The 25,805-nt window shown below is 45.2% G+C and overlaps 2 protein-coding genes and 4 long non-coding RNA genes across 38 annotated transcripts in view; 4 read left to right on the top strand and 2 right to left on the bottom strand.

Annotated features, from left to right (window-relative positions):
• Positions 1 to 158: 158 nt before the first annotated feature.
• CLN3 (CLN3 lysosomal/endosomal transmembrane protein, battenin) lies at positions 159 to 1,689 on the top strand (the record flags this gene model as incomplete). The annotated part of the gene is made up of 2 exons (XM_051775809.1): positions 159 to 300; positions 1,444 to 1,689. Coding segments are annotated over 2 exons (373 nt in total), but the record flags the coding sequence as incomplete, so codon positions are not given.
• Positions 1,690 to 2,692: 1,003 nt separating this feature from the next.
• Positions 2,693 to 4,055, bottom strand: LOC127465336 (uncharacterized). Of its 29 annotated transcripts, XR_007902057.1 has the most exons (6): positions 3,974 to 4,049; positions 3,501 to 3,772; positions 3,365 to 3,424; positions 3,245 to 3,288; positions 3,116 to 3,195; positions 3,017 to 3,052 (listed from the first exon to the last, which is right to left on the bottom strand). It is a non-coding gene; the product is annotated as an uncharacterized LOC127465336 (long non-coding RNA). The 29 variants fall into 29 exon arrangements; XR_007902068.1 differs by lacking the exons at positions 3,017 to 3,052; positions 3,116 to 3,195 and adding an exon at positions 2,826 to 2,905 and having other exon boundaries at positions 3,245 to 3,364; positions 3,403 to 3,424; positions 3,463 to 3,772; positions 3,974 to 4,050; XR_007902067.1 differs by lacking the exons at positions 3,017 to 3,052; positions 3,116 to 3,195 and adding an exon at positions 2,891 to 2,905 and having other exon boundaries at positions 3,974 to 4,044.
• Positions 3,773 to 4,188, top strand: LOC127465335 (uncharacterized). The gene is made up of 2 exons (XR_007902041.1): positions 3,773 to 4,017; positions 4,058 to 4,188. It is a non-coding gene; the product is annotated as an uncharacterized LOC127465335 (long non-coding RNA).
• Positions 4,189 to 5,003: 815 nt separating this feature from the next.
• LOC127465341 (eukaryotic translation initiation factor 3 subunit C-like) overlaps positions 5,004 to 25,805 on the top strand; it is a 44,291-nt gene continuing 23,489 nt past the window's right edge. Inside the window, exons 1-9 of the mRNA XM_051775810.1 lie at positions 5,004 to 5,077; positions 8,569 to 8,701; positions 10,625 to 10,690; positions 14,520 to 14,709; positions 17,685 to 17,810; positions 20,986 to 21,037; positions 22,477 to 22,562; positions 23,682 to 23,806; positions 25,178 to 25,322. Of these exons, the coding sequence (XP_051631770.1) occupies positions 8,604 to 8,701; positions 10,625 to 10,690; positions 14,520 to 14,709; positions 17,685 to 17,810; positions 20,986 to 21,037; positions 22,477 to 22,562; positions 23,682 to 23,806; positions 25,178 to 25,322 (888 nt within the window). The 5' untranslated portion in view covers positions 5,004 to 5,077; positions 8,569 to 8,603. The remainder of the gene's footprint in view (positions 5,078 to 8,568; positions 8,702 to 10,624; positions 10,691 to 14,519; positions 14,710 to 17,684; positions 17,811 to 20,985; positions 21,038 to 22,476; positions 22,563 to 23,681; positions 23,807 to 25,177; positions 25,323 to 25,805) is intronic.
• On the top strand, positions 11,865 to 14,108 carry LOC127465346 (uncharacterized). Of its 5 annotated transcripts, XR_007902131.1 has the most exons (5): positions 12,430 to 12,555; positions 12,647 to 12,671; positions 12,808 to 12,853; positions 12,946 to 13,266; positions 14,026 to 14,108. It is a non-coding gene; the product is annotated as an uncharacterized LOC127465346 (long non-coding RNA). The 5 variants fall into 5 exon arrangements; XR_007902134.1 differs by lacking the exons at positions 12,430 to 12,555; positions 12,647 to 12,671 and adding an exon at positions 11,865 to 11,907 and having other exon boundaries at positions 12,788 to 12,853; XR_007902132.1 differs by lacking the exon at positions 12,647 to 12,671 and having other exon boundaries at positions 12,829 to 12,853.
• LOC127465348 (uncharacterized) lies at positions 12,276 to 14,197 on the bottom strand. The gene is made up of 2 exons (XR_007902136.1): positions 14,106 to 14,197; positions 12,276 to 12,433 (listed from the first exon to the last, which is right to left on the bottom strand). It is a non-coding gene; the product is annotated as an uncharacterized LOC127465348 (long non-coding RNA).

The following is a 25,805-nucleotide window of genomic DNA, read 5'->3' as shown; positions in this document are numbered from 1 at the left end:
CCCCTCATTAAGCCCCTCCCCCCTTTTGGCCCCTCCCCCACCCCCTTTTGGCCCTCCCCCACCCCCTTTTTGCCCCTCCCCTCCCCCCCCCTTCTGGCCCTCCCCCAGGCTCCAGCTCTGTTACCACCTCAGGGGTGTTCATGACTCCTCCCATTAAGCCCCTCCCCCCACTTTGGCCCCTCCCCACCCCTTTGGCCCTCCCCCAGGCTCCAGCTCTGTTACCAGCTCGGGGTCTTCGTGTCCCGCTCGTCCTCGCGCTGCCTCCGCCTGCGGCGCCTCGGGGGGCTGGCCCTGCTGCAGGTGAGGCCCCTCCCCCCCCCCAAACTGACCCCCCGCTGACCCTCGGTGACCCCTGAGTGACCCCCCCAAACTGACCCCAAAACAACCCGAAAAACTGACCCCAAACTGACCCTGAATGACCCCAAACTGACCCCTGAATGACCCCAAACTGACCCTTCAGTGCCCCCCAAACGGCCCCAAAACCTGACTCCAAACTGACCCCAAACTGACCCCTGAATGACCCCCAAAATGGCCCCAAACTGACCCCTCAATGACCCCTAAACTGACCCAAAAGTGACCCAAAACTGACCCCAAACTGACCTCTGAGTGACCCCCAAACTGACCCCAAACTGACCCCTGAATGACCCCCAAACTGACCCAAAAGCTGACCCAAAAGTGACCCCAAAACTGACCCCAAACTGACCTCTGAGTGACCCCCAAAGTGACCTCAAACTGACCCCAAACTGACCCCTGAGTGACCCTAAAGTGACCCCAAAGTGACCCCAAAACTGACCCAAAAACTGACCCTAAGCTGACCTCTCAGTGACCCCAAACTCACCCCTGAATGACCCTTCAGTGACCCAAACTGACCCCTGAATGACCCCCAAAGTGACCCCAAACTGCCCCCAAAACTGACCCAAAAACTGACCTTTGAATGACCCCAAACTGACCCCTCAGTGACCCCCAAACTGCTCCAAAAACTGACCCCAAACTGACCCCTCAGTGACCCCAAACTGACCCCTCAGTGACCCCAAACTGACCCCAAAACTGACCTTTGAATGACCCCAAACTGACCCCTGAGTGACCCCTGAATGACCCCCTCAAACTGACCCCAAAACAACCCGAAAAACTGACCCCAAACTGATCCCAAACTGACCCCTGAATGACCCCAAACTGACCCCTCAGTGACCCCAAACTGACCCCTGAATGACCCCAGACTGACCCTGAATGACCCCAAAACTGCCCCCCATTCCCCCATAGCCCCGCCCCCTCCCCTTTTAGCCCCACCCCCTTCCCATAGACCACACCCCCTCCCTTTAGCCCCACCCCCTCCTGGAGGCCACACCCCCTCCCTTTAACTCCACCCCTCCCTTCAGCCCCACCCCCTTTCTGTAACCCACCCCTTTTGTGGCCCCACCCCCTGACCTTTGGCCCCGCCCCCAGGTGCTGCTCGCCGCCTTCCTATTGGCCGCCGTGCTCTGGCCCCTCCTCCCGTCGCTGGGCGTGGCCTCGGCGCTGCTGGTGGGGGAGGGGCTGGTGGGGGGCGGGGCCTACGCCAACACCTTCCTCAACCTGGCCGAGCAGGTGAGAGGGGGCGGGGCCAGGGCGGGGGGGAGGGGCCGGGGGCGGGACCCTCAGGTGACCCCCAGGTTGACCCAAATGACCCCCCGGTGACCTCAAATGACCCTCAGGTGACCTCAAGTGACCCCCAGGTGACCCCTAAGGTGTGTCCCTGACCCCTCAGGTGACCCCCAGATGACCCCTGACCCCCCCAGGTGACCCCAAGTGACCCCCAGGTGTGTCCTTGACCCTCAGGTGACCCCAAATGACCCTTAGATGACCTCAAATGACCCCCAGGTGTGTCCCTGACCCCTCAGGTGACCCCCAGTGACCCCCAGGTGACCCCAAATGACCCTCAGGTGACCCCCCCGGTGACCTCAAATGACCCTCAGGTGACCCCAGGTGACCCCAAGTGACCTCAGGTGTGTCCCTGACCCCCCAGGTGACCCCCAGATGACCCTCAGGTGACCCCTGACCCCCCCCAGTGAGCCCCAGGTGACCCCTGACCCCCCCAGGTGGTCCTCAGGTGACCCTGACCCCCCAGGTGACCCCCAGATGTGTCCCTGACCCCCCCAAATGACCCTCAGGTGACCCCTGACCCCCCCAGGTGACCCCCAGGTGACCCCTGACCCCCCAGGTGACCCTCAGGTGTGTCCCTGACCCCTCAGGTGACCCCAAATGACCCTCCGGTGACCCTCAGGTGTGTCCCTGACCCCCCAGGTGACCCCCAGGTGACCCCTGGCCCCCTTAGGTGACCCCAAATGACCCTCAGGTGACTCCTGACCCCTCAGGTGACCCCCAGGTGACCTCTGACCCCCCCAGATGACCCTCAGGTGACCCCCAGGTGTGTCCCTGACCCCTCAGGTGACCCCTAGTGACCCCCAGGTGACCCCAAGTGACCTTAAGTGGCTCCAAATGACCCCCAGGTGACCCCAAGTGACCCCCAAATGACCCCCCCGGTGACCTCAAATGACCCTCAGGTGACCTCAAGTGACCCCCAAGTGACCCCCAGGTGTGTCCCTGACCCCCCAGTGACCCCCAGGTGACCCCTGACCCCCCCAGGTGACCCTCAGGTGTGTCCCTGACCCCTCAGGTGACCCCCAGATGACCCCTAAATGACCCCTGACCCCCCCAGATGACCCCCCGGTGACCTTTGCCCCCAGGTGCCGCCCCCCCGGTCAGTCCCTGGCGGTGGCCGTGGTCACTCTGCTGGCCGAGGTGGCCATCGCCGCGGCCGGAGGGGTCGCGCTGGGGGCACACGGGGGGTTCTGCCCCTCGCTGACCACCCACTGACCGCTGGGTGACCACCGAGTGACCACTGAGTGACCAGTGAGTGACCACCAACCTGAGTGACCACCCACTGACCGCTGGGTGACCACCGAGTGACCACTGAGTGACCAGTGAGTGACCACTGAGTGACCACCCACTGACCGCTGGGTGACCACCGAGTGACCACCGAGTGACCACTGAGTGACCAGTGAGTGACCACCCACTGACCGTTGGGTGACCACCGAGTGACCACCGAGTGACCACTGAGTGACCAGTGAGTGACCACCCACTGACCGTTGGGTGACCACCGAGTGACCACCGAGTGACCACTGAGTGACCAGTGAGTGACCACTGAGAGATCATGGGCTGAGTGACCACTGAGTGACCACCGAGTGACCACCGAGTGACCACCAACCTGAGTGACCACCCACTGACCGCTGGGTGACCACTGAGTGACCACTGAGTGACCACCAAGTGACCATCAACCTGAGTGATCTCTGAGTGACCACTGAGTGACCAGTGAGTGACCACCAACCTGAGTGACCACCGAGTGACCACTGAGTGACCACCAACCTGAGTGACCACCCACTGACCGCTGGGTGACCACCCACTGACCACTGGGTGACCACCAACCTGAGTGACCACTGAGTGACCACTGAGTGACCATCAACCTGAGCGATCTCTGAGTGACCACTGAGTGACCACTGAGTGACCACTGAGTGACCAGTGAGTGACCACTGAGTGACCACCAACCTGAGCAATCTCTGAGTGACCACTGAGTGACCACTGAGTGACCAGTGACTGCTGAGTGACCACCAAGTGACCACTGAGTGACCAGTGAGTGACCAGACTGACTGCTGAGTGACCAGTGAGTGACCATGGAGAGATCATGGACTGAGTGACCACTGAGTGACCACCAAGTGACCACTGAGTGACCACCAACCTGAGCAATCTCTGAGTGACCACTGAGTGACCACTGAGTGACCAGTGACTGCTGAGTGACCACCAAGTGACTACTGAGTGACCAGTGAGTGACCAGACTGACTGCTGAGTGACCAGTGAGTGACCACTGAGAGATCATGGACTGAGTGACCACTGAGTGACCACCAAGTGACCAGTGAGTGACCAGCAACCACTGAGTGACCACTGAGTGACCACCGAGTGACCACTGAGAGATCATGGGGCTGAGTGACCACTGAGTGACCCTGAGTGACCAGTGACTGACCAGTGACCTCTGAGTGACCCCTGAGTGACCCCGAACTGACCACGCACTGACCACCCCCCGGGGTGGGGGAGGGGCGGGAAAAGGCAGAAAAAAAAGGGAAATAAAATTAAATTTAAAAAATTGAAATTAAAGAATTTGGGAAAAATGGAGAATTTTTGGGGGTAAAAAGGAGAGATTTGGGTCCAAAAAGGGGGAATTTGGATAAAATGGGGGATTTTGGGGTAAAAAGGGGGATTTTGGGGTAAAATGGGAGATTTTGGGGTAAAAATGGGGAATTTGGGGATAAAATGGGGGATTTGGGATAAAATGGGGAATTTTGGGATAAAATGGGAGATTTTGGGGTAAAATGGGGGATTTTGGGGGTTAAAATGGGGGGTTTTGGGGTAAAAAGGGGATTTGGGGTAAAATGGGAGATTTTGGAGTAAAATGGGGGGGGTTGGGGTAAAATGGGGGATTTTGGGGAAAAACGGGGGGATTTGGGATAAAATGGGGGATATGGGGATAAAATGGGGAATTTTGGGATAAAATGGGTTTTTTGGGGTAAAATGGGGATTTTGGGGTAAAATGGAGAATTTGGGAATAAAATGGGGGGGTTGGGGTAAAATGGGAGAATTTTGGGGTAAAAAGGGGGAATTTGGGATAAAATGGGGGATTTGGGGGTAAAAGGGGGGATTTTGGGGTAAAACGGGTAGTTTTGGGGTAAACCGCGGGAATTGGGCTCAAACCGGGCGATTTCGGCGCAAAACGGGCGATTTCGGGTTAAAACGGGGCGATTTCGGGACGAAACGGTTGATTTTGGGTCGAAACCGGCGGAATTTTGGGGGTGAAATCGCCGGTTTTGGGGTAAAAGAGGCGGATTTCCGCCTTTGGCCACTTCCGGACTCGCTTTCCCATCAACCCCCGCGCGCGGGAGCGGAACGGGAAGTGACGTCACCCAGAGCAGCGGAGCATGCGCGGTGGCGTTTTCCGGGTTGCGGCGTCACTTCCGCTTCCGCCCCGCTCGTTGCCCCGGCGGCTCCGCGTGTGAGGAGAGGGGGGAGGGCGGCGGTTTTGGGGGGATTTTGGGGGTTTTTGGGGTTTTTTTGGGGGTTTTGGGGGGTGGGGGAGGGGCGGGAGGGGCAAGGGGGGGGAGGGGCGGCGTTTTTGGGGGGATTTGGGGCGGTTTTGGGGGGTTTTGGGGGGAGGGGAAAGGGGGGGAGGGGCGGCGGTTTTGGGGCGGTTTGGGGGTTTTTGGGGGGTGGGGGAGGGGAAGTGTGGGGGGAGGGGGGGGGATGGGGAGTTTTGGGGTAAAAAATGGGGGTTTTGGGGGCGTTTAAAATTTCAGGAAGGGCCTTGGGGTGAAAACGGGGGATTTTGGGGCAAAACCGGATTATTTTGGGGCAAAAATGGGTTATTTTGGGGTAAAAATGGGTCGTTTTGGGGGTAAAAGTGGCGATTTTTGGGAGCGAGAATTAATTTTGGGGTAGAAACGGGGGGTTTTGGGGCAAAAAGTGGCGATTTGGGGTAAAAATGGTGGTTTTGGGGGGTGAGAATTCAGCGTTTTGGGCAATTTGGGCGTGAAAATTAAAGGGTTTGGGGGAAAAAAAATCGGTGTTTTGAGGGCGAAATTGAATTTTTTTGGGGTAAAAAATTGGGGTTTTGGGGGGGAAACGGGTGGGTTTGGGGTCAAAGTGGGGGATTTTGGGGTGAAAATTGAAAAAAATGGTAATTTCGGGGTAAAATGGGTGATTTGGGGGGAAAAATTAAAGGTTTTGGGGTGAAAATTGATGGGTTTGGGGTCAAAGTGGGGGGTTTTGGGGTAAAAAATTGATATTTTGGGATAAAAATTGAGATTTTGGGATAAAAATTGATGATTTTGGGATAAAAATTGATGATTTCGGTGTAAAAATTGATGGTTTTGGGGTAGGAATGGGTGATTTGGGGGTAAAATGGGTGATTTTGGGATAAAAGTTCATGGATTTGGGGTAAGAATTGGTGGGTTTGAGGGTAAAAATTGAGATTTTTGGGGGTAAAAATTAAAGGTTTTGGGGTAAAAATTAAAGATTTTGGGGTAAAAATTGATATTTTGGGGTAAAAATTGATTATTTTGGGAGAAAAAAAATTGATATTTTGGGTGATTTTAGGGTAAAAATCGAAGGTTTTGAGATAAAAATTGATATTTTGGGGTAAAAATTGATGTTTTGGGGTAAAAATTGATATTTTGGGGTAAAAATCGAAGATTTTGGGAGTAAAAAAATTGATATTTTGGGGTGAAAATTGATATTTTGGGGTAAAAATTGACAATTTTGGGGTAAAAATCGATGATTTTGGGGTAAAAATTGATATTTTGGGGTAAAAATCAATGTTTTGGGGTAAAAATTGATGTTTTAGGGTAAAAATCAACAATTTGGGGGTAAAAATTGATATTTTGGGGTGAAAATTGATATTTGGGTTGAAAATTGATGTTTTGGGGTAAAAATTGATATTTTGGGGTAAAAATTGATATTTTGGGGTAAAAATCGAAGATTTTGGGGTAAAAATTGATTATTTTGGGGTAAAAATTGATATTTTGGGGTAAAAATCGAAGATTTTGGGAGTAAAAAATTGATATTTTGGGTGATTTTAGGGTAAAATTTGACAATTTTCGGGTAAAAATTGACGATCTTTGGGTAAAAATTGATGATTTTTGGGTAAAAAGTGACGATTTTGGGGTGAAAATTGATATTTTGGGGTAAAAATCACTGATTTTTGGGTAAAAATTGATATTTTGGGGTAAAAATTGATATTTTGGGATAAAAATTGATGATTTTGGGGTAAAAATCGACGATTTTGGGGTAAAAATTGATATTTTGGTGTAAAAATTGATGATTTTGGGTGTAAAAAAATTGATATTTTGGATGATTTTAGGGTAAAAATTGACGATTTTGGGATAAAAATCGACGATTTTGGGGTAAAAATCAATGATTTTTGGGTAAAAATTGACAATTTTGGGGCAAAAATCGATGATTTTTGGGTAAAAATTGATATTTTGGGGTAAAAATCTGTGTTTTGGGGTGAAAATCGATGTTTTGGGGGTAAAAATTGATGTTTTGGGGTAAAAATTGATGATTTTGGGAGTAAAAAAATTGATGTTTTGGGGTAAAAATTGATATTTTGGGGTAAAAATTGATGATTTTTGGGGTAAAAATTGATATTTTGGGGTAAAAATTGATATTTTGGGGTAAAAATTGATGATTTTGGGAGTAAAAAAATTGACAATTTTGGGGGAAAAATTGATATTTTGTGATAAAAATTGACAATTTTGGGGGTAAAAATCGACGATTTTTGGGTAAAAATTGATATTTTGGTGTAAAAATTGATGATTTTGGGAGTAAAAAATTTGATATTTTGGATGATTTTAGGGTAAAAATTGATATTTTGGGATAAAAGTCGAAGATTTTTGGGTAAAAATTGATGTTTTGGCGTAAAAATTGAGATTTTTTTGTGGTAAAAATCGGTGTTTTGGGGTAAATATCAACAAATTGGGGGTAAAAATTGATATTTTGGGGTAAAAATTGACAATTTTTGGGTAAAAATCGACGATTTTGGGGTAAAAATTGATATTTTGGGGTAAAAATTGATATTTTGGGGTAAAAATTGATATTTTGGGGTAAAAATTGATATTTTAGGGTAAAAATCGACGATTTTGGGGTAAAAATTGATATTTTGGGGTGAAAATCGACGATTTTGGGGTAAAAATTGATATTTTGGGATAAAAATCGACGATTTTGGGGTAAAAATTGATATTTTGGGGTAAAACTTGATGTTTTGGGGTGAAAATCGATGTTTTGGGGGTAAAAATTGATGTTTTGGGGTAAAAATTGATATTTTGGGGTAAAAATTGATATTTTGGGGTAAAACTTGATGTTTTGGGGTGAAAATCGATGATTTTGGGGTAAAAATTGATGATTTTTTGGTAAAAATTGATATTTTCGGGTAAAAATCGACGATTTTGGGGTAAAAATCGATGATTTTTGGGTAAAAATTGACAATTTTGGGGCAAAAATCGATGATTTTGGGGTAAAAATTGGCAATTTTGGGATAAAAATCAACGATTTTTGGGTAAAAATTGATGATTTTTGGGTAAAAATTGATATTTTGGGGTAAAAATCGATGTTTTTGGGTGAAAATCGATGTTTTGGGGGTAAAAATTGATGATTTTGGGGTAAAAATTGATATTTTGGGGTAAAAATTAACGTTTTAAAGTCGAAATGGGTGATTTTGGGGTAAAAATCGACAGTTTTGGGGTAAAAATTGATATTTTGGTGTAAAAATTGATGTTTTGGGGTAAAAATTGATGATTTTGGGAGTAAAAAAATCGATATTTTGGGTGATTTTAGGGTAAAAATCGATGATTTTGGGGTAAAAATCGACGATTTTTGGGGTAAAAATTGACGACTTTTGGGTAAAAATTGATATTTTGGGGTAAAAATCGATATTTTGGGGGTAAAAATGGTTGATTTGGGTGTGTTTTTTTGTCTCCCCTCCCCCCCCAGGTCCGTGGGTGTGTCGTCCCCGCCCCTCCCCCGCCATGTCCCGGTTCTTCACCACCGGCTCCGACAGCGAATCCGAGTCCTCGGCCTCGGGGGAGGAGCCAACGGCCAAACCCCAGGGGGGCAACTACAGCAAGTGGGGGAGGGGCCAAAAATGATGGGGGAGGGGCTAATTAATAAAGGGGGAGGGGCTAAAAGTAAAGGGGGAGGGGTTAAAAGTAAAGGGGGAGGGGCTAAAAGTAAAGGGGAGGGGTTAAAAGTAAAGGGGAGGGGCTAAATGTAAAGGGGGAGGGGCTAAAAGTAAAGGGGGAGGGGCTAAAAGTAAAAGGGGAGGGGTTAAAAGTAAAGGGGGAGGGGCTAAAAGTAAAGGGGAGGGGTTAAAAGTAAAGGGGAGGGGCTAAAAGTAAAGGGGGAAGGGTTAAAAGTAAAAAGGGGGAGGGGCTAAAAGTAAAGGGGGAGGGGCTAAAGTGGGGGGAGGGGCAGAGAAACCCCAGGGGGGCAACTACAACAAGTGGGGGAGGGGCCAAAAATAAAGGGGGAGGGGCTAATTAATAAAGGGGGAGGGGCTAATTAATAAAGGGGGGATAAATGTAAAGGGGGAGGGGCTAAAAGTAAAGGGGAGGGACTAAAAGTAAAGGGGAGGGGCTAAAAGTAATAAGGGAGGGGCTAAATGTAAAGGGGGAGGGGTTAAAAGTAAAGGGGGAGGGGTTAAAAGTAAAGGGGGAGGGGCTAAAAGTAAAAGGGGAGGGGTTAAAAGTAAAGGGGGAGGGGCTAAAAGTAAAGGGGGAGGGGTTAAAAGTAAAGGGGGAGGGGCTAAAGGGGGGGAGGAGCCAACGGCCAAACCCCAGGGGGGCAACTACAGCAAGTGGGGGAGGGGCCAAAAATGGGGGGAAGGGGCTAAAAAATAAAGGGGGAGGGGCTAAAGTGGGGGGAGGGGCTAAAGAAACTCCCGGGGGGCAGCTACAGTAAGTGGGGGAGGGGTTAATGAATAATGGGGAGGGGCTAAAAGTAAAGGGGGAGGGGCTAAAAGTAAGGGGGAGGGGGAAATAGTAATGGGGGGGTTAAAAGTAACGGGGAGGGGCTAAAAGTAAAGGGGGAGGGGTTAAAAGTAAAGGGGGAGGGGTTAAAAGTAAAGGGGAGGGGCTAAATGTAAAGGGGGAGGGGCTAAAAGTAAAGGGGAGGGGCTAAAAGTAAAGGGGAGGGGCTAAAAGTAATAAGGGAGGGGCTAAAAGTAAAGGGGGAGGGGCTAATTAATAAAGGGGAGGGTCTAAAAGTAAAGGGGAGGGGCTAAAGTGGGGGGGGGGGCAGAGAAACCCCAGGGGGGGCAACTACAGCAAGTGGGGGAGGGGCTAAGAGTAAAGGGGGAGGGGCTAAAAATAAGGGGGGAGGGGCTAAAAGTAAAGGGGAGGGGCAGAGAAACCCCAGGGGGGCAACTACAGCAAGTGGGGGAGGGGCTAATTAATAAAGGGGGAGGGACTCAAAATAAAGGGGGAGGGACTGAAAGTAAAGGGGGAGGGGTTAAAAGTAAAGGGGGAGGGGCTAAAAGTAAAGGGGAGGGGCTAAAAGTAAAGGGGAGGGGCAGAGAAACCCCAGGGGGGCAACTACAGCAAGTGGGGGAGGGGTTAATTAATAATGGGGAGGGGCTAATTAATCATGGGGGAGGGGCAAAGAAACCCTAGAGGGGAGGGGCTAAAATGGGGGGGAGGAGCAAATAAATAAAGGGGGAGGGGCTAAAATGATGCCCGTGGGGGAGGGGCCGAGGTGCAGGGGGAGGGGCTAAAATGGTGGGGGAGGGGCGGAGAAATAAAGGGGGAGGGGCGAAGAAATAAAGGGGGAGGGGCTAAAATGATGCCGTGGGGGAGGGGCCGAAGTGCAGGGGGAGGGGCTAAAATGGTGGGGGAGGGGCGAAGAAATAAAGGGGGAGGGGCAAGTAAATAAAGGGGGAGGGGCAAATGAATAAAGGGGGAGGGGCTAAAATGAATAAAGGGGGAGGGGGCAGGGTGAAGAGGAGGGGGAGGGGCGTCTCAGGCCCCGCCCCCACCCCGCCCCTCCCCCCCAGGCCCCTCCTGCTGAGCGAGGATGAGGAGGACACCAAGAGGGTCGTGAGGAGCGCCCGCGACAAGAGGTGGGGGCGGGGCCACGTCTGGGGGGGGCGTGGCCTCACCTGGGGGTGGGCGTGGCCCGGGTGGGACCCCCCCCGAGAGATTTGACCCCAAAACTGGCCGGTTTGACCCCAAAATCTCCCATTTCTACCCCAAAATTGGCCTTTTCCACCCCAAAATTGGCCTTTTCCACCCCAAAATCTCTCATTTCCACCCCAAAATCTCCCATTTCCACCCCAAAATCTCTCATTTCCACCCCAAAATCTCCCATTTCTACCCCAAAATTGGCCTTTTCCACCCCAAAATTGGCCTTTTCCACCCCAAAATCTCCCATTTCCACCCCGAAATCAGATTTTTCCACCCCAAAATCTCCCATTTCCACCCCAAAATCTCCCATTTTACCCCAAACTCTCCCCAAAATCTCTCATTTCCACCCCAAAATCTCTCATTTCCACCCCAAAATCTCTCATTTCCACCCCAAAATCAGATTTTTCCACCCCAAAATCTCCCATTTTACCCCAAAATCTCTCATTTCCACCCCAAAATCTCCCATTTTACCCCAAAATCTCCCCAAAATCTCTCATTTCCACCCCAAAATCTCCCATTTCTGCCCCAAAATCTCCCATTTCCACCCCAAAATCTCCCATTTCTACCCCAAAATCTCCCATTTCCACCCCAAAATCTCCCATTTTACCCCAAAATCTCCCATTTCCACCCCAAAATCTCCCATTTCCACCCCAAAATCAGATTTTTCCACCCCAAAATCTCTCATTTCTACCCCAAAATCAGATTTTTTCCCACCAAAATCTCTCATTTCCACCCCAAAATCTCCCATTTCCGCCCCAAAATCTCTCATTTCTGCCCCAAAATCTCCCATTTCCACTCCAAAATCTCTCATTTTTACCCCAAAATTAAGTAGATTTTTATCCCCCCAAATCAGATGCTTTTACCCCAAAATTAGATAAATGCTTATCCCCAAAATCAGGTGGTTTTACCCCAAAATTAAGTAGATTTTTATACCCTAAAATGAGATGTTTTTACCGCAAAATTAGGTACATTTTTATACCCCAAAATCAGATATTTTTATCCCAGAATTAGATCGATTTTTATCCCCCAAAATCAGGTGGTTTTACCCCAAAACTAGATAGATTTTTATCCCCTAAAATCAGATGGTTTTCCCCCAAAATTAGGTAGATTTTTATACCCTGAAATCAGATGGTTTTACCCCAAAATTAGTTACGTGTTTATGCCCCAAAATCAAATATTTTTATCCCAGAATTAGATTGATTTTTATCCCCAAAATCAGGTGGTTTTACCCCAAAATTAGCTAGATTTTTTAACCCTAAAATAAGATGGTTTTCCCCAAAAATTAAGTAGATTTTTTTACCCTAAAATCAGATGGTTTTCCCCCAAAATTAGGTAGATTTTTATCCCCTAAAATCCTGGATTTTTATCCCTCAAAAATCACCTGTTTTTTCACCGAAATTAGATTTTTACCCCCCAAAATTCGGTGTTTTTGTTCCAAAATCAGCTGTTTTCACCCCAAACCCAGATTTTCCCAAAATTAGATTTTTTAATGCCCCAAAATTGCTGATTTTCCCCCCAAAACCAGGTACGAGGAGCTGTCGAACCTGATCCGGTCGATCCGGAACGCGATGAAGATCCGGGACGTGTCCCCCAAAATCCCTCCTTTACAACCCCAAAATCACACCTTTATAACCGCAAAATCCAGTGTTTTTACCCCAAAATTAAGTAGATTTTTAATCCTAAAATCAGGTGGTTTTATCCCAAAATTAAGTAGATTTTTATACCCTAAAATCAGATGGTTTTCCCCCAAAATTAGATAGATTTTTATCCCCAAAATCAGATGTTTTTACCCCAAAATTAAGTAGATTTTTATCCCACAAGTCAGATGTTTTTACCCCAAAATTAGCTAGATTTTTATCCCCCCAAATCAGGTGGTTTTACCCCAAAATTAGCTAGATTTTTATCCCCTAAAATCAGGTGGTTTTACCCCAAAATTAGAGAGATTTCTATCCCCAAAATCAGATGGTTTTACCCCAAAATTAGACAGATTTTTTAATCCTAAAATCAGATGTTTTTACCCAAAAATTAGATAGATGTTTATCCCCAAAATCAGGTGGTTTTACCCCAAAATTAGGTAGATTTTTATCCCCCAAAATCAGGTGGTTTTACCCCAAAATTAAGTAGATTTTTATCCCCTAAAATCAGATGGTTTTACCCCAAAATTAGACAGATTTTTTAATCCTAAAATCAGATGTTTTTACCCCAAAATTCGATAGATCTTTATGCCCCAAAATGAGATGTTTTTACCCCAAAATGAGATAAATGTTTATCCCCAAAATCAGATGTTTTTGTCCCAGAATTAGGTAGATTTTTATACCCTAAAATCAGATGGTTTTACCCCAAAATTAGGTAGATTTTTATACCCTGAAATCAGATGGTTTTACCCCAAAATTAAGTAGATTTTTATACCCTAAAATCAGATGGTTTTACCCCAAAATTAGACAGATTTTTTAATCCTAAAATCAGATGTTTTTACCCCAAAATTAGATAGGTGTTTATGCCCCAAAATCAGGTGCTTTTACCCTAAAACTAGATAGGTGTTTATGCCCTAAAATGAGATGTTTTTGCCCCAAAACTGGATAGATTTCTATCCCCAAAATCAGGTGGTTTTACCCTAAAATTTGATAGATTTTTATACCCTAAAATTAGATCGTTGTACCCCAAAACTAGACAGATTTTTATCCTCAAAATCAGATCTTTTTCTCCCAAAACCAGATCTTTATACCCCAAAATCAGATCTTTACCCCCACAATCAGATCCTTATACTCTCAAATCGGGTGGTTTTTACCCCAAAACCGGGTGTTTAGCCCCAAAAATCAGCTCTTTGGCCACCAAAATTACTCATTTCTACCCCAAAATTACTCATTTTTACCCCAAAGTCAGGTGTTTATCCCCCAAACTCAGGTGTTTGTCACCCAAAATTAGATTTTTATCCCCCAAAATTAAGCGTTTATCTCCCAAAACGAGCGCTTTCCACCCCAAAACCCAGGTGTTTTTCTCCCAAAATGAGGCGTTTTTTCCCAAAATCCCCGTTTTTCACCCCGAACTCCCCCCCCCCAGGTACGAGGAGCTGTCGAACCTGATCCGGTCGATCCGGAACGCGATGAAGATCCGGGACGTGTCCCCCAAAATCCCACCTTTATAACCCCAAAATCACAGCTTTATACCCCCAAAATCAGGTGTTTTTACCCCAAAATTAGATAGATGTTTATCCCCCAAAATCAGATGGTTTTACTCTAAAATTAGAGAGATGTTTATTCCCTAAAATGAGATGTTTTTACCCCAAAATTAGGTAGATTTTTATCCCCTAAATGAGATGATTTTATCCCAGAATTTGATAGATTTTTATACCCTAAAATCAGATGGTTTTACCCCAAAATTTGATAGATTTTTATCCCCAAAATCAGGTGGTTTTACCCCCAAATTAGATAGATTTCTATACCCTAAAATCAGATGGTTTTACTCCAAAACTAGATAGATCTTTATGTCCCAAAATCGGATGGTTTTACCCTAAAATTTGATAGATTTTTATATCCTAAAATCACGTGGTTTTCCCCCAAATTTTGATAGATTTTTATCCCCCAAAATTAGATGTTTTTACCTCAAAATCAGGCGTTTTATCGTCCCAAACCTGATCTTTATCCCTCAAAAATCACCTGTTTTCCCCCCAAAATTAGATCTTTTTTCTCCGAAAACGAGCGTTTTTCCCCCCAAAAGCAGATTTTCCCAAAATTGCTGATTTTTCCCCCAAATTCCCCCCCCCAGGTACGAGGAGCTGTCGAACCTGATCCGGTCGATCCGGAACGCGATGAAGATCCGGGACGTTTCCCGCTGCCTGGAGGAGTTCGAGCTGCTGGGCCGGGCCTGGGCCAAGGCCAAGGGGGTGGTGGACAGGGAGGGCACCCCCAGGTTCTACCTGAGGATCCTCGCCGACCTCGAGGACTACCTCAACGAGGTGGGGCTCACCTGGGGGGGTTTGGGGGAATTTTGGGGGGTTTTGGGAAATTTTGGGGGGATTTGGGGCAAAAAAAATGGAATTTTGGAGGGATTTGGGGCGGTTTGGGGTCCAAAAAATGGGATTTATTTGGGTTTATTTGGTCACCTGGACTCACCTGGGCAGGTACCTGAGCGAGGTGGGAAACACCTGGGGGGATTTGGGGGGATTTTGGGGGGATTTGGGGAATTTTGGGGGGATTTGGGGCAAAAAAAATGGAATTTTGGAGGGATTTGAGGGGGTTTTGGGTCCAAAAAATGGGATTTATTTGGGTTTATTTGGGTTTATTTGGTCACCTGGACTCGCCTGGATGAGGTGAGGGGCTCACCTGGGCACAGGTGGGGGATTTTGGGAAAATTTGGGGAAATTTTGGGAGGATTTGGGGGGATTTGGGGGGGTTTTGGGGAAATTTTGGGGGGATTTGGGGCAGTTTTGGGGCATAAAACTCACATTATTTGGCTCTTTTTGGTCCCCTGGACTCACCTGGGCAGGTACCTGAGTGAGGGGGGGTCTCACCTGTAGGTCCAGGGTCTCACTTGGAGAGATTTTGGGTGGTTTGGGGGGATTTTGGGGGGATTTGGGAAATTTTGGGGGGATTTTGGGGGGATTTGGGGGGATTTAGGGCAAAAAAAATGGGATTTATTTGGGTTTATTTGGTCATTTTGAGTCACCTGGGCAGGTACCTGAACAAGGTGGGAAACACCTGGGGGGGTTTGGGGGATTTTGGGGAATTTTGGGAAATTTGGGGGAATTTTGGGGGGATTTGGGGGGATTTAGGGCAAAAAAAATGGGATTTATTTGGGATTATTTGGGTTTATTTGGTCACCTGGACTCACCTGGGCAGGTACCTGAACGAGGTGGGGCTCACCTGGGGGGATTTGGGGGATTTTGGGGGGATTTGGGGAATTTTGGGAAAATTTTGGGAAATTTTGGGGGGATTTGGGGGGATTTAGGGCAAAAAAAATGGGATTTATTTGGGTGTATTTGGTTGTATTTGGTCCCCTGGACTCACCTGGGCAGGTACCTGGTTCAAAAATGTGTTAAAAAGGGATTAAAATAGGAAAAAAATGGGTTAAAAGGGTAAAATAATGGACCATTTTAATCCAATTTTGGTCATTTTAATCCACTTTTTGGTCATTTTAATCCAATTTTGGTCATTTTAATCCATTTTTTGGTCATTTTAACCCATTTTTTGGTCATTTTAATCCATTTTTTGGTCATTTTAACCCATTTTTTGGTCATTTTAACCCATTTTTGAACCATTTTAACCCATTTTTTGGTCATTTTAATCCATTTTTTGGTCATTTTAATCCATTTTTTCTCCGTTTTAACCCATTTTTCAGCATTATAATCCATTTTTTCACTGTTTTAATCCATTTTTTTATGATTTAAATCCATTTTTGAGCCACTTTAATCCATTTAAATCAATTTTTAGGTGCTTTTAATCCACTTTTTGATCATTTTAATCCATTTTTTGACCCTTTTAACCCATTTTTTCACCGTTTTAACTCATTTTTTCACCGTTTTAACCCATTTTTTGCCTGTTTTAACTCATTTTTTCACCGTTTTACCCCATTTTTTCACCGTTTTACCCATTTTTTGCCTGTTTTAATTCATTTTTTCACCGTTTTAACTCATTTTTTGGTCATTTTAACTCATTTTTTCACCGTTTTAACCCATTTTTTCACCGTTTTAACCCATTTTTCACTGTTTTACCCCATTTTTTCACCGTTTTAACCCATTTTTTACCTGTTTTAACCTATTTTTTGCCTGTTTTAATTCATTTTTTCACCGTTTTAACTCATTTTTTCACCATTTTACCCCATTTTTTCACTGTTTTAACCCATTTTTTCACCGTTTTAACCCATTTTTCACCGTTTTACCCCATTTTTCACCATTATAATCCATTTTTTCACCGTTTTAATCCATTTTTTTACCACTTTAACCCATTTTTGAGCCGTTTTATTCAATTTAAATCAATTTTTTGCCCGTTTTAACCCATTTTTCCACCATTTTAACCCATTTTTTACCATTTTAACCCATTTTTTACCCATTTTAATTCATTTTTTCACCGTTTTAACCCATTTTCCACCATTTTAACCCATTTTTCACCGTTATAATCCATTTTTTCACTGTTTTAATCCATTTTTTTATGATTTAAATCCATTTTTGAGCCACTTTAATCCATTTAAATCAATTTTTAGGTGCTTTTAATCCATTTTTTGACCCTTTTAACCCATTTTTTCACCGTTTTAACTCATTTTTTACCATTATAATCCATTTTTTCACCATTTTAATCCATTTTTTCACCATTTTAATCCATTTTTTTACCATTTTAATCCATTTTTGAGCCACTTTAATCCATTTAAATCAATTTTTAGGTGCTTTTAACCCATTTTTTGGTCATTTTAATCCATTTTTTGGTCATTTTAACCCATTTTTGAACCATTTTAATCCATTTTTTGGTCATTTTAATCCTATTTTTGGTCATTTTAATCCATTTTTTCACTGTTTTAACCCATTTTTTGCCAGTTTTAACCCATTTTTTCACCGTTTTAACCCATTTTTTACCATTATAATCCATTTTTTCACTGTTTTAATCCATTTTTTTATGATTTAAATCCATTTTTGAGCCACTTTAATCCATTTAAATCAATTTTTAGGTGCTTTTAATCCATTTTTTGACCCTTTTAACCCATTTTTTCACCGTTTTAACCCATTTTTCACCGTTTTACCCCGTTTTTTCACCGTTTTAACTCATTTTTTGTTCGTTTTAACTCATTTTTTCAACGTTTTACCCCATTTTTTCACCGTTTTAACTCATTTTTTGGTCATTTTAACTCATTTTTTCACCGTTTTACCCCATTTTTTCACCGTTTTACCCCATTTTTTCACCGTTTTAACCCGTTTTTTGCTGTTTTTGCCCCGTTTTTCAGCTGTGGGAGGACAAGGAGGGCAAGAAGAAGATGAACAAGAACAACGCCAAGGCCCTGAGCTCCCTGCGGCAGAAGCTCAGGAAGTACAACCGCGACTACGAGGGGCAGATCGCGGCCTACAGACAGGTGAGAGTCATTTAAATTGAATTAAATTAAATTAAATTAAATTAAAATTAATTAAAGGGGGTTTATTTGGGGTTAAATGGGGGTTAAATGGGGTTTAAATGGGATTTAAATTAAATTAAATGGGATTTAAATTGAATTAAATGGGATTTAAATGGGATTTAAATTAAATTAAATGGGATTTAAATTAAATTAAATGGGATTTAAATGGATTTAAATTAAATTAAATGGGATTTAAATTGAATTAAATGGGATTTAAATGGGATTTAAATTAAATTAAATGGGATTTAAATTAAATTAAATGGGATTTAAATGGATTTAAATTAAATTAAATGGGATTTAAATTAAATTAAATGGGATTTAAATTAAATTAAATGGGATTTAAATTAAATTAAATGGGATTTAAATGGATTTAAATTAAATTAAATGGGATTTAAATTAAATTAAATGGGATTTAAATTAAATTAAATGGGATTTAAATTAAATTAAATGGGATTTATTGGGGTTAAATGGGGGTTAAATGGCATTTAAATGGGATTTAATGGGGTTAAATGGGATTTAAACAGGATTTATTTGGGTTAAATGGGATTTAAATGGGATTTAATGGATATTTATTGGGGTTAAATGGGATTTAAATGGGATTTAAGTGGGATTTAAATTAAATTAAATGGTATTTATTGGGGTTAAATGGGGGCAGATCGCGGCCTACAGACAGGTAAAAGGGGATTTAAATTGAATTAAATTAAATTAAATTAAATTAAAATTAATTAAAGGGGGTTTATTTGGGGTTAAATGGGGGTTAAGTGGGGTTTAAATGGGATTTAAATTAAATTAAATGGGATTTAAATTGAATTAGATGGGATTTAAATGGGATTTAAATTAAATTAAATGGGATTTAAATTAAATTAAATGGGATTTAAATTGAATTAAATGGGATTTAAATGGGATTTAAATTAAATTAAATGGGATTTAAATTGAATTAAATGGGATTTAAATTGAATTAAATGGGATTTAAATGGGATTTAAATTAAATTAAATGGGATTTAAATTAAATTAAATGGGATTTAAATTAAATTAAATGGGATTTATTGGGGTTAAATGGGATTTAATTGGGTATTTATTGGGGTTAAATGGGGGTTAAATGGGTATTTATTGAGGCTAAATGGGGATTAAATTGGATTTAAATTAAATTAAATGGGATTTAAATTGAATTAAATGGGATTTAAATTAAATTAAAGGGGATTTAAATTAAATTAAAAGGGATTTATTGGGGTTAAATGGGGGCAGATCGCGGCCTACAGACAGGTAAAAGGGGATTTAAATTAAATTAAATTAAATTAAATTAAATTAAAATTAATTAAAGGGGGTTTATTTGGGGTTAAATGGGGGTTAAGTGGGATTTAAATTAAATTAAATGGGATTTATTGGGTATTTATTGGGGTTTTAAGGGGGTTAAATGGGATTTAAATGGGATTTAAATTAAATTAAATGGGATTTAAATTAAATTAAATGGGATTTATTGGGGTTAAATGGGATTTAAATGGGATTTAAATTAAATTAAATGGGATTTAAATTAAATTAAATTGAGTTTATTGGGGTTAAATGGGATTTAAATGGGATTTAAATTAAATTAAATGGGATTTAAATTAAATTAAATGGGATTTATATTAAATTAAATGGGATTTATTGGGGTTTATTGGGGTTAAATGGGGGTTAAATGGGATTTAAATGGGATTTAAATTAAATTAAATTAAATTAAATTAAGTTAAATTAAAGGGGGTTTATTTGGGGTTAAATGGGGGTTAAATGGGATTTAAATTAAATTAAATGGGATTTAAATTAAATGGGATTTATTGGGGTTAAATGGGATTTAAATGGGATTTAAATTAAATTAAATGGGATTTAAATTAAATTAAATGGGATTTATTGGGGTTTATTGGGGTTTATTGGGGTTAAATGGGGTTTAAATGGGATTTAAATGGGATTTAAATTAAATTAAATTAAATTAAGTTAAATTAAATTAAAGGGGGTTTATTTGGGGTTAAATGGGGGTTAAATGGGATTTAAATTAAATTAAATGGGATTTAAATTAAATTAAATGGGATTTATTGGGGTTAAATGGGATTTAAATGGTATTTAAATTAAATTAAATGGGATTTAAATTAAATTAAATGGGATTCATTGGGGTTAAATGGGATTTAAATGGGATTTAAATTAAATTAAATTAAATTAAATTAAAGGGGGTTTATTGGGGTTAAATGGGGGTCAAATGGGATTTAAATTAAATTAAAAGGGAATTTATTGGGTATTTATTGGGGTTAAATGGCATTTAAATGGGATTTAAATGGGATTTAAATTAAATTAAATGGGTATTTATTGGGGTTAAATGGGGGTTAAATGGGATTTAAATTAAATTAAAGGGGATTTATTTGGGTTAAATGGCATTTAAATGGGATTTAAATTAAATTAAATGGGATTTATTGGGTATTTATTGGGGTTTTAAGGGGGTTAAATGGGATTTAATGGGATTTAAATTAAATTAAATGGGATTTAAATTAAATTAAATTAAATTAAAGGGGGTTTATTGGGGTTAAATGGGGGTTAAATGGGATTTAATGGGTATTTATTGGAGGTTAAATGGGATTTAAATGGGATTTAAATTAAATTAAATGGGATTTAAATTAAATTAAATGGGATTTATTGGGGTTAAATGGGGTTTAAATGGGATTTAAATGGGGTTTAATGGGTATTTATTGGGGTTTTAAGGGGGTTAAATGGGATTTAAATTAAATTAAATGGGATTTATTGGGTATTTATTGGGGTTAAATGGCATTTAAATGGGTTTTAAATTAAATTAAATGGGATTTAGATTAAATTAAATGGGATTTATTGGGGTTAAATGGGATTTTTTTGGGTTAAATTGGGATTTTTTTGGGGTTAAATTGGTATTAAATGTGATTTATTTGGGTTAAATTGGGATTTATTGGGATTTATTGGGGTTAAATTGGGATTTATTTGGGTTAAATGGGTATTAAATGTGATTTATTTGGGTTAAATTGGGATTTGTTGGGGTTAAATTGGGGTTAAATGGGATTTAAATGGGTGAAATTGGGATTTATTGGGGTTAAATTGGGATTTTTTGGGGTTAAATTGGGATTTTTGTCCCCCCCTGTCCCAGAACCCGGAGCAGTCGGACGAGGACGAGGAGAAGAGTCGGAGGGACTCGGAAGGTTTGGGGGCAATTCGGGGGATTTTGGGGCATTTTGGGGAGTTTGGGGCATTTTGGGGTTTTTTTGGGGTCATTTTGGGTTTTTTTGGGGTCATTTTGGGGTTTTTTTGGGGTCATTTTGGGGGGTTTTGGGTTATTTGGGGGGGTTTTGGGTCATTTTGGGGATTTTTGGGTCATTTTGGGGAGTTTGGGTTATTTTGGGGATTTTGGGTTATTTTGGGGCTTTTTTGGGGTCATTTTTGGGGTTTTTTGGGTCATTTTGGGTTTTTTTGGGGTCATTTTTGGGGTTTTTTGGGTCATTTTGGGGATTTTTGGGTCATTTTGGGGTTTTTTTGGGTCATTTTGGGGATTTTTGGGTCATTTTGGGGTTTTTTTTGGGTCATTTTGGGGATTTTTGGGTTATTTTGGGGATATTTGGGTCATTTGGGGGATTTTGGGGTTGTTTTGTGGGGTTTGGGGTCATTTTGGGGTTTTTTTGGGGTCATTTTGGGGTTTTTTTTGGGTCATTTTGGGGATTTTTGGGTTATTTTGGGGGTTTTGGGTTATTTTAGGGGTTTTTTGGGGTCATTTTGGGGTTTTTTTTGGGTCATTTTGGGGATTTTGGGTTTTTTTGGGGTCATTTTGGGGGGTTTTGGGTTATTTTTGGGGGGTTTTGGGTTATTTTTGGGGGATTTTGGGTCAGTTATGGTGCAGTTTAAGGTCATTTTGGGGGGTTTTGGGGCCATTTTGAGGTGGTTTTGGGGTCATTTTGGGTGATTTTGGGGGTTTTGGGGTCATTTTGTGGGTTTTGAGTTGTTTTTTGGGGTCGTTTTGGGGTTTCTGGGGCTCATTTTGGGGGGTTTTGGGGCCATTTTGAGGGGTTTTGGGTCATTTTGGGGTCATTTTGGGTGATTTCGGGGTCTCTGAGGTCATTTTGGGGGGTTCTGAGGTGGTTTTGGGGTCTTTTTGGGGGGTTTTGGGGCCATTTTGAGGTGGTTTTGGGGTCATTTTTTAGGTTTTGGGCTCATTTTGGGGGGTTTTGGGGCCATTTTGAGGGGTTTTGGGCTCATTTTGGGGGGTTTTGGGTCATTTTGGGTGATTTCGGGGTCTCTGAGGTCATTTTGGGGGGTTCTGAGGTGGTTTTGGGGTCATTTTGGGGGGTTTTGGGCTCATTTTGGGGGGTTTTGGGCTCATTTTGGGGGGTTTTGGGTCATTTTGGGTGATTTCGGGGTCTCTGAGGTAATTTTGGGGGATTCTGAGGTGGTTTTGGGGTCATTTTGGGGGGTTTTGGGCTCATTTTGGGGGGTTTTGGGGCCATTTTGAGGGGTTTTGGGGTCATTTTGGGGTCATTTTGGGTGATTTCGGGGTCTCTGAGGTAATTTTGGGGGGTTCTGAGGTGGTTTTGGGGTCATTTTGGGGGGTTTGGGGCTCATTTTGGGGGGTTTTGGGGCCATTTTTTAGGTTCTGCCTCCTCGTCGGGGGCCGAGGACGAGCCCGGAACGTTCCTGAAGCGCCGAGACCGCGACGAGCCCCGGGGCAGGTTCAAGGTGGGGGATTTTGGGGGGGCCTGGGGAGGTTTTGGGGGGTCCCTAAAAAATTTTGGGGTCTTTTGGGGGATTCTTGGGGGCCCTTGGGGTGTTTGGGGTTTTTTGGGGTTTTTTGGGGGGGGTTTTGAGGGTTTTTTTGAGGGGTTTTTGAGGGGTTTTTGGGGAGTTTTGGGGGTCCTGGGGGGGCTTGGGGGGGTCCCTAAAAAATTTTGGGGTCTTTTAGGGGGTTCTTGGGGGTCCTTGGGGTGTTTGGGGTGTTTTGGGGGGCTCTGGGGGTTCTTTTGAGGGGTTTTTGGGGGATTTTTGGGGGGCTCTGGGGGTTTTTTGGGGGGTTTTGGGGGATTTCTGTGGGGTTTTGGGGGATCTTTGAGGGGTTTTTGGGGGGTTCTGGGGGGGTTTGGGGGGACCCTAAAAATTTTGGGGTCTTTTGGGGGGTCTGAGGGGTTTTTGGGGGGGCTCTGTGGGATTTTTGAGGAGTTTTGGGGGGTTTTGGAGAGTTTTAGGGGATTTTTGAGGGGTTTCTGGGGGGTCCTGGGGGGGTTTGGGGGGTCCCTAAAAAATTTTGGGGTCTTTTGGGGGGTCTGAGGGGTTTTTTGAGGGGTTTTTGAGGGGTTTTTGGGGGGATCCCTGGGAATTTTGGGGGGGTCCTGGGGGTCCCTGTGGGGCTGCCCCCTAAGTGGGATGTGTGGGGCAGGAGGAGGCTTCGGAGTCAGGGTGGGAGTGGGGTGAGGACTGGGGGGGTCCCTGGGAATTTTTGGGGGTCCCTGGGAATTTTGGGGGGGTTCTGGGGGGTCCCTGGGGGGCTGCCCCATAAGTGAGATCCGTGGGGCAGGAGGAGGCCTCGGAGTCAGGGTGGGAGTGGGGTGAGGACTGGGGGGGTCCCTGGGAATTTTCAGGGGTCCCTGGGAATTTTGGGGGGGTTCTGGGGGGTCCCTGTGGGGCTGCCCCCTAAGTGGGATGTGTGGGGCAGGAGGAGGCCTCGGAGTCAGGGTGGGAGTGGGGGTGAGGACTGGGGGGGTCCCTGGGAATTTTGGGGGATTTTTTGGGGGATCCCTGGGAATTTTGGGGGGTTCTGGGGGTCCCTGTGGGGCTGCCCCATAAGTGAGATCCGTGGGGCAGGAGGAGGACTCGGCCTCGGAGTCGGAGTCGGACGAGGATTGGGGCGACGACTCGTCGGAGTCGGACTCGGAGTCGGACGAGGACGACGGAAAATTCACCTCCCTGGCCTCCAAATTCCTCAAAAAGTGCGGGAAGGGGGGAGGTGTGGGGCGGGAGGGGGGATCTATGGGTCAGGATGGATCTATGGGGCAGATCCAGGGGATCTGGAGGATTTCTGGGGCAGGAAGGATCCCAGATCTGTGGGTCAGGATGGGATTTATGGGGCGGGATCTGTGGGACGAGATGGGATCTATGGGGCAGATCCATGGGGTTTTTGGGATCTGTGGCATTTATGGGGCAGATCTGTGGGATCTGTGGGATGTAGGAGTCAGGATGGGATCTATGGGGCAGGATGGATCTGTGGGGCAGATCCATGGGATCTGTGGGGCAGGAATGACCCTGGATCTATGGGGCAGGGACGAGGAGCGCCGTGGCGTGGAGTGGTGACTGTGGGGCAGGATGGGATCTGTGGGGCAGGATCTATGGGGCAGGATAGGATTTTTGGGATCTATGGGGCAGATCCATGGGATCTATGGGGCAGGATGGGATCTATGGGGCAGATCCAGGGGATTTTTGGGATCTATGGGGCAGGGCTGATCTATGGGGTGCCCCCCAGGGACGAGGAGCGCCGTGGGGCGGAGCGGCGCCGCGAGGAGAAGGCGAAGAAGAAGCTGGAGCGGGAGGGGATCTGTGGGGCAGGATGGGATCTATGGGGCGGGATGAAATCTATGGGACAGGATCTGTGGGATCTATGGGTCAGGATGGATCCATGGAGCAGGATGTGTGGGTCACAGGATCTGTGGGGCAGGGTGGGATCTATGGGGCAGATCTAGGGGATCTATGGGTCAGGATGGATCTCTGGGGCAGGGTTGATCTATGGGGTGCCCCCCAGGGACGAGGAGTGCCGTGGGGCCGAGCAGTGGCTGTGTGTCAGGATGGATCTATGGGGCAGGATGGGATCTGTGGGATCTATGGGTCAGGATCTATGGGGCAGGGCTGATCTGTGTGATCTATGGGGCTGCCCCCCAGGGACGAGGAGCGCCGTGGGGCTGAGCAGGGGCTGTGGGTCAGGATGGATCTATGGGGCAGGATTTATGGGATCTATGGGGCCGATCCAGGGGATTTTTGGGATCTATGGGGCAGGGCTGATCTGTGGGATCTATGGGGCTGCCCCACAGGGACGAGGAGCGCCGTGGGGCGGAGCAGTGGCAGTGAGTCAGGATGGATCTATGGGGCAGGATGGGATCTGTGGGATCTATGGGTCAGGATCTATGGGGCAGGGCTGATCTATGGGGCTGCCCCCTAGGGACGAGGAGCGCCGTGGGGCGGAGCGGCGCCGGGAGGAGAAGGCGAAGAAGAAGCTGGAGCAGGATGGGATCTGTGGGGCAGGATAGGATCTGTGGGATCTATGGGTCAGGATCTATGGGGCAGGGCTGATCTATGGGGCTGCCCCCCAGGGACGAGGAGCGCCGTGGGGCCGAGCGTCGGCGGGAGGAGAAGGCGAAGAAGAAGCTGGAGCGGAAGAGCCGCCGCGAGGAGGAGGAGGAGGAGGAGGAAGGGGGCGAGTGGGAGAAGGTCAAGTGCGGAGTCCCCCTCGTCAAGGTGGGGGGCTGGACCCACATGTGGGGCCGGGGGGGGGCTTCGCTGTGGGGCTCAGCCCCATAAGTGGGGTTTGGGGGTTCAATCTGTGGGGCTGAGACCCATAAGTGGGGGTTTTGGGGGGTTTTGGGGGTCTCAGCCCCACAAGTGGGGTCTGGGGATCTTTTCTATGGGGCTGAGCCCCATAAGTGGGGTTTTGGGGGAGGTTTGGGGGGTCTCAGCCCCATAAGTGGGGATTTTGGGGAGGTTTTGGGGGGTTTTGGGGGTCTCAGCCCCATAAGTGGGGTTTTGGGTGATTCTATGGGGCTGAGCCCCCCAAGTGGGTTTGGGGGTTCAATCTGTGGGGCTGAGCCCCATAAGTGGGGATTTTGGGAAGGTTTGAGGGGTTTTGGGAGTCTCAGCCCCACAAGTGGGGTCTGGGGATCTTTTCTATGGGGCTCAGACCCACATGTGGGGCCTGGGGGGGCTTCGCTGTGGGGCTCAGCC

Source organism: Manacus candei, unplaced genomic scaffold, assembly GCF_025592945.1.
Source record: "Manacus candei isolate 608988 ecotype Guabito, Panama unplaced genomic scaffold, ASM2559294v1 h1tg000370l, whole genome shotgun sequence".
NCBI classification, from domain to species: domain Eukaryota; kingdom Metazoa; phylum Chordata; class Aves; order Passeriformes; family Pipridae; genus Manacus; species Manacus candei.
Note: the sequence above shows the minus strand (reverse complement) of the source record. Positions and strands in the feature narration are given on the sequence as shown.